The sequence below is a fragment of the Vanessa cardui genome, chromosome 14 (genome assembly GCF_905220365.1).
Source record: "Vanessa cardui chromosome 14, ilVanCard2.1, whole genome shotgun sequence".
Taxonomy (NCBI): Eukaryota; Metazoa; Arthropoda; class Insecta; order Lepidoptera; family Nymphalidae; genus Vanessa; species Vanessa cardui.
In genome coordinates, this window is record NC_061136.1 from 7,435,049 (window position 1) to 7,443,138 (window position 8,090).

General features: G+C 30.4%; 1 protein-coding gene across 1 annotated transcript in view; it reads left to right on the forward strand.

The window, feature by feature from the left end:
• Positions 1-7,576, forward strand: part of LOC124535316 (lachesin-like) — a 110,444-nt gene extending 102,868 nt beyond the window's left edge. The window contains exons 6-9 of the mRNA XM_047111502.1: positions 2,422-2,553; positions 2,775-2,894; positions 5,012-5,191; positions 5,908-7,576. Of these exons, the coding sequence (XP_046967458.1) occupies positions 2,422-2,553; positions 2,775-2,894; positions 5,012-5,191; positions 5,908-6,092 (617 nt within the window). The 3' untranslated portion in view covers positions 6,093-7,576. The remainder of the gene's footprint in view (positions 1-2,421; positions 2,554-2,774; positions 2,895-5,011; positions 5,192-5,907) is intronic.
• Positions 7,577-8,090: the final 514 nt, after the last annotated feature.

Below are 8,090 nucleotides of genomic sequence, written 5' to 3' on the forward strand. Positions count from 1 at the left end.
CGATGTGTTCCATACCGCCACGCATGAGATCATATAGAGTAGAATGAATCCCATGATAGCCGAATGATCAAGGACAAAATTTTAACACGTGATTTCAATTACGGTGTTTTTCATTAGCACCAATACCCACATTTGAATCTGCAATTTTCGGGTAACGTATCGTATTCAACGTATAAAATAAGTAATAATAACAGACTGTAATTTTCTAAGCTAAGGGCTAAGGCTCTCCCTCCTTCTCTCCCTTTAAGGAGAAGGTTAGGAGCATATTCCACCACGCTAATTTGAATCTGAAGTTTCTTTCCCGCCGAGCTCAAGATAAATTAGAAACAAAGCCCATGAAAATTGCCTTGCTGCCTTTTAATTCGCCATCATACGCATTCTAACTACTGGACCATCTCGGCTCACTAAAATATGTTTTTACATAAAGTACAATGAATTAGGTAATGCTGAAATACTATGCGTTAGGACTATGGTTTAAACACTACGGAATATTATTAGAGCGTTATTTGACCAGCCCTCAATCGTCTGTTTCAGTATGTCCAGTCGAGTTCATTAGTTAGCGACTCGACTACAAACGTCCTGTTCCACGCTTTAACTGCAAGTAATTTATAATGTCTGATTGCCATCTCGTTAAACATATAGTTCGTTAATGTCCGCTTTCGCCTTTATAATATCTTAATTACAGGAACGGCTACGGAAATATACCAATTTGTAAACTCCTAATACACGTTATTCATACCTCGAAATATATATCGTTTCGTTGTAATTATAGCATTTAACGTGATGTTTAATGTGCTGTAATTACTGCGAAAAATAACGACGAATATTTATTCGTTTAAGTCAACTCATTTGAGTTTAAATAAAAACATACTCATTGTATAAACCTAAGCCGATTCATCTCAATAATATCATTTAAAATATTTCAACTTTTAATGGATTAATTTTGAATCTAAAAACAGGAGTGCGTAATTCATTTCTAGCGCTTTCAGTTCATATGTTGCAACGTTATTTACATTAAAATTTGGTTTATCTGTACTACACTATTTGTTAGCGGTTTACCACTGCGGATCAAATTTTAGCATCGATCGCTACTTTAATTTAAATTTCAAGCAAAATACGCACTCTATTTCACGAGTCATACTCGTCAAATATTGAAATACAATTTATGTAATCATTTATTCACGAAATCAAAATATCACTACTTACGTACAGACTGTAATATCGGCTTTTAGGGCGCTCATAACGGAATATAATTGTAATACTAAACCAATCGTCTGTAATGTCTTGTTCTTTCTTGGTCTCTGAACAGTTCTTCTTGTTCATTTTTTTAAAACACGGCGTTCTACAAATTCACTCGATGCCGTATTAAATGAACCGTGTTAGCATAATAAAAGAATTATACTGAAAGCGATTTCAAAAGGGACTATATTTCTGTTGAATGGAAAAAGCCACAGTAGACGTCGTGGCTTCGTCTCTATCCCTGAGTCCGAATATTTTTTCACGCCTCAGCGACTCGGTATTTCGGCATTGAAGCGGTGAAAACACCACACAAACAAAATGTCGATTACTTAAATACTGTCGGGTTTAAACGAGCACAGAGCTATCTCCCCAAAAGTTTATACGTTACTTTCGTCATTTAGAAACAGCGTTTTAATTTTCCAGTGAATTTATTTTCTGAAATACCCGCAGTAATTAGAAATAAGAAATAAACGTACAGTAATTTCAACCAGAAATTTGTTTTCCTACATCAATTGAAGAGTAAGTGCCTACTCAGTATTCAGTAATATTTTCTCTTAATTGGGTCAGCCCGGGAGTACGAATTTAAACAATAAAAATAAAAACAGCATGAGAGTATTCTCATGTATCGATAAATGACTCTGAATAATGAAAGTCCCATTAACCATATAAAATATTCTAAAGAGTTTTATTTCGGTAACGCGCTAAAACAGGGCCTTGAAAATGTATTGCTAAAAAAGGATTATCTGGTTCAAGGAATGTGACCATGACTAACGAAATTGATCATTACAATAAATTAACTTTAGCTGAAGACTAATATGTTTAGTACGACACAACTTAGATATAGCATCGGCAAAATTCGTAAAACCTACCACATCCGAATTAATTACGCTATCCCAAATTATCAATATTTATTTCTTATGTGAATATGATCTTTGCACAAACGTAATAACTTATAATATCATATGACCTAATATATTCATTAATTTGACACGTCACTGACGCGAGAATCTATAGAGACGAACGGCGTCGAATTGCGCGATAGGGAGCTATTTCTATTGGTTGTATAAATCGGCAGGAGTCGGTTTTATTGAATTTGCCGATGCTACATCTAAGTTGTGTTGTACTATAACATAAAAGTGACAAATAAAAAAAAATCTCATATTTTTTAATTTATTTCAACAGTGGAAGATAGTCACAAAGGAGAGAGTCTTGAGCTGTCTCACGTGCAAAGAACAGACATGGGCGCGTATTACTGCATTGCGAGCAACGGGGTGCCGCCCACCGTCAGTCGCCGATATCACGTGCAAGTGCATTGTAAGTCATCCATTATGGCAGACTTTACACCGCTTCGATATATTTACGAAATTCGTGCAAGCAACATCGTAGACTATTAATAAGGCTAATTACATACTATACAATATAACGCTACTAAAATAGTACTGTTTATATTATAACATTTGTATGTTATTAGCAGAAATTTCAATTGCTACAGAAGTTTGTTTGGACATAAATACAGTTTATTTTTTTGTCAACAGTTATTCCACAGGTAAAGGTTACAAACCAATTAGTCGGTGCGCCTCTTGGAAGTGATGTGGAACTTCAGTGTTACATTGAAGCCTCTCCTAAAGCTATGAACTCCTGGTACCGTGAGGACTGTAAGTATTCAATCGATGAGGTTAGATATTTGCGTTACGACATATAAAATAAACTTGTTTTTCTATGTTTTCTCTTTATTATCAACAGGTACTTCAGTTCATTTTATAATTTTTTAGACGCGGTTTTTAGAGTTTTCTCAAAGAGAAGATGGTCAAATGTGTCATAAAAACAAAAGTGAATCTAATAAACTAAAATCATTTAACTGCCTCAGTGTCAGGCTAAGACTTTTTGACGTAAAAATTTGGAAATTACCAGACGTCACCAATGTTGGTGTTAGCTACTATGACGCCTTTAACTAAAAAAAAAAAAAACTTTTATTTAAAATAAAATAATTATGTTGCAATTGTTGACGCTGACTTTGATTTCGTACAATTCTATATTTCTGGATATATGACAAATTTAGTATCAATTCAGAGATTTATTAATGAGAAGAAATCAGATAAACAAGAATAGATGGCTTTCACTTAAAGCGAGGGCATAAGATTACATAAGAACAGGGCGATTAATCACGTAACAAAGCAAAATCTATGTAATTAATGATATTCTCTTCTTCGGGCAACACATGGAGTACGTAATAGCTTTATTAAATATTCGTCCATAGTGAATTTGGAGTACCGCCAGACAATAGGCAGACAGATTACTAAAGTAAGATTAACGTTAAATCTATTGAAAACTTGAACACCTAGTCGTGTTTATATTTGATGTTTAAAATGTTATTGATACACGTAAAATATTTTTTTCATAAAAACACTTATCAATAAATATATGTACTGTATTCAAATATTTCTAATTAAGTAAGATTTCAATCAAAGATCATTTTTAGAGAAAAGTTTAAAATAAACAAATTAATAATTATAGATGTACTATTTAAAAGGGTCAGTTCTATGACTGTTTTTATATCTACATTCACATTTAAGACGTCTTACCTGTATCGTCGATACATTAGATGGGAGTGAGAGATCTAATTAAATTATAATATTAATACTACACAGCTTAAAAAAAATGTACATATTGTTAAGGAATTATTTTTACATATAAAGTTCTTACTATACTTACATATTGTCGTTGCTCCTGCAAAAGTCGCTATGAGTTTTTTTTTTTTTATATTTTTCGATTGTTACATCGTTATTCCAATGCCCACGAACTGTAAAAACAGTTGTGTCATTACTTCTATAGTTTAAAAGTTTACAAATTTAACTATGCGATATTCGTACATCGAATTTCCATATATTGAAATAACGATTAAAACGGCACAGCAATCGAAAAATATGAAATAACACATAGCGACTTCTGCAGGAGCAACGACAATATGTAAGTATAATAAGAACTTTATATGTAAAAATAATTCCTTAAAATTTTTACGATGGTAAACCATAACAAATTATTTATTTAATAAATAAAGACATAATATTCCTTTTTCAATAAATATTATACCAACAACGATAGCGTATTCTAAATTAAAAACGTATAAACTTATTAAAGGAATTTTTTTTTCGCTGTTAAAAAACCCAGTGTTTTTGGTAAAATTAAAATTTTAAATAAATGCAAAAAAACCTTTTTGGTAAAATTAAGTTCAAATTTTCAGAAATTATTTATTTTATACCTAAGGCAAATAACTTCTGCTATGACAATACTATTCGTATTAAAAATATAATTTTTCCCCAATTGTAGGAAATATAATACTAATACAATTTATAAAACTGATAAGACAAACCACTAAAATATTTTAATGAAATGGGAAATAGTTTAAACTGACTAAGTTATTAAATTATCTAATTTAACGAAATTTTATATTCACGATTGCAACATATATACATACATACGTGGTATAACCCCATACGGCGGAAGGTTTTTCCAACCTTTATTAGTATATCTAGCTTATTCAAGCATACTTGTTATTTTCTACTTAATCAAATTAAGTAATATATAATAATTAATTAGTATGCATTTTTTTATATATTTAATTGCACAATTTTTGTACTTTTTAAAATGAATTAAAAAATCTTTTTATTTTTTTATTATATTTCTTATTAATATCTTCAAACAAGATGAGGTAAACGTGTGTATATTTTAAAATAAAATGAAATTACGCCCTTAAAAATTTAAATGTTTACAGCTTTGGTGAGTGACAAATTACTAGAAAATCCGAAATTTCGCATCATGGAGGCAGCGGTGAACGAGTATTCTTTATGGATGAACCTAACGATCAAGTCTTTGGCGCCAGGCGATTTCGGTACTTATGTGTGCGCCTCTGTCAACGCGCTCGGAAAGATGGAGAGCCAAGTTAGCCTACACAGTGAGTAGAATATTTTATGAACCGCATGAATTTATATGCATTTGCAAGGTACCGAATATGTCTTCATCAAAATTCTGTCGTGTTTTAACGTTGTATATATATTCTTAGAAAATATTTCGAAACAGAATTTTGTTGAGACACTTGAAATCCTTTCTTTTGAGATTTATTTTACCTCGTATACAAGTCATCATTGCTAGAAATAAAATTCATCGTTGAACAAATCACATACAACGCACTCGACATAGATTTCGCTCCGAAACCGGAGCATCCTCAGGAAATACACTACACGACAGACGATCGCCCGTGTGGTGGCGATTTATTGCTTTTTCTGCTCACAGCGAGAATGAGGACAGTGCATTCATTCACAATCATACATATCATGTTTGTCTTATTTTTGGATATTAAACCTGGAATAATATACATTTTTTTCCAATTAAAAATCTTCATTTTACGTACAATAAATGTTTGTTCAGGGAATAAAATAAAGTCAATAATAATTATTAAATAATGATGTGGTATTAAAAGAATAACAATATATTAAAATCGCACAATTTATATTCGAGTAATTTTGGAAAGATTCTTGAATCGTGATTAGGCAAAATAAATTTAATGTAAATCTACAACTGCGTACAAAATACAAATATTCTACCTATAATTTACGGGTAAAAACAATCAATAAGATATTCAACCAGAGGGTCTACTATTTATTTTATCAGAACTGCAGCTCAGCATGAACGGATACGCGGATGAGCCAATGGTGTCGGGCGCGGCGTGGCAGCGAGCGCGGAACCTGCCCGCCATGCGCCCTGCAGCATCTCACGCGCACCAATACCTCAAACACCTCCCCCCGCAACTGTACGCTCTCCTCTTGACGACTATTCGTTATATACATACTTTTTAATTTTGAATCATATCATTCAATTGGAATTTGTGAAAATAAATGTATGAGTCAAGTATAAAGAATGTTAACGATTTCTCGAGTGATATCAATATTATTGTGTACTCGGCTTTAGATAACATTTCAATGTTTGCAGTCATTCTATTGTAACCGAATTATTAGTATAATTTATTAAAAAATATCAAGATGTACCAGAACTGTGCTTCTGACTTAGGTTTCTAATCTATGTCAAATAAAATAATTTAACTTTTATTTAATTGTAATTCGTCCGTGGCAGAGTATTTTGCAATTAGCGTTTCAGTGAGCGTTCAGAATTTAATTAGATTATTTAATCTGACTTTTCTCATAATTTCAGAAAACATTTCACTAAAAATGGGATTATCTGTAAGGCTATATTCTTATAATTAGGTAATACAACATCACCATAACCTGTTTATAGCACAGTTCTGCTATACCAATAGTTTTACAGGTTAATCAGACTCAGCATCGTCTGCACCTCACTCAGTCGCACAGATCTGTTCATCTTTTATTAACTTTTAATTATCATAACATTAAAAGCGAGAAAATGTAATATGAAAAGTGTTGCAGCTTTCTTTATTATATTTTGGAACACGTACATATAGGTATTTTGTTTTAATGATGATATTTTGAATATATTATATTTTAAATGAATTATATTTTTTTGAAACAATATAAGGATGTAATGTCAGAATAAAGTTCTGATTTATTGATACATTGTTCTATCAATTACGAGTAACATTTATAATATTCTTATGAGTCTAGTCCTAATATAACTAAAACTAGACTATTAATAAGATACTTATTCCAGTATAAAACTAAATATAAGTCATCCTTTATACTAAGAATCTATTTCCTTGTACAGAAATTATTCCTTTATCGTACAATATAAGTACATTTGTTTACAGTTATATACAATTTTAAAATATTAGTTATGTGCTTCCTTTTATTTATTATTACGTTATATATTATATAGCTTTTATGTAAATATTGATGTATATCATAAATTTAGAGATAACTTAGATTTTCCATCCAAATATTAAAATATTCATAGTGACGTACCTTCATATTATAAAATATCGATATTATAAAATTAAAACATAAAATTTGCCTACTGTTTAATAATATATAGATAATAAATAAAAAAAATTAAGGTGGAAACACACCGCGTAATAAAATTATCGTATAAATAATATCTACATATAAAATGCATTTCACTTGGAATGACACAACATGAAGTTACGTTATACACATAATGTATATTATTAGTTTATTAACTTCGTTTTCCTACAAATTACGTAATGAGAGACACTCTACAAAATTTAATATGGATACATATAAAATTATTATTCAAACCGCGAATTGTTCTTCTGATTGAAATATTTTTGAAAATATGCATCATAGTATAGTAAAACAAGATATTTTAAACGTAACTTAAAATCATAAAGCGAGTTCAACAATCTACAAGTTTTAATCATTTGAATGTCCAATATTTTTTGTGATAATCTTTCAATAATATTTGATCGGTTTATAATTATTAATTAATAAATTATTTAATTATTGTATAAAACATTAGACACACACACAAGTACACATTGTATGATGTTTTTATTTGTGTGTGTAGAATAACAGTATAAACTTCAATAATATAATATGACGTTCGAAATTGACAATGATGGTGATTACATTGTAAACAATATTTTGTATTAAACTACTTTGTATGTGGACAAGATTAATGCATTTGTGGTCATATGTAATATTTAATACGTATTTAATTCATATACATAATATGTGTTCCATAAACAAACTTGTAACTCTAATCGCTTACCATGAGTAATAATGTTGCTATCCTTTTTACCCCAAAACATAAGAAAGAGATGTAAATATTATTAGTCCTGGTAATACATTAAATTTATAGAATTTGTGTGAATAAAATATGCAAAGAATGTCGTTATTTCAAGTAACGCTCACTTCATATACACG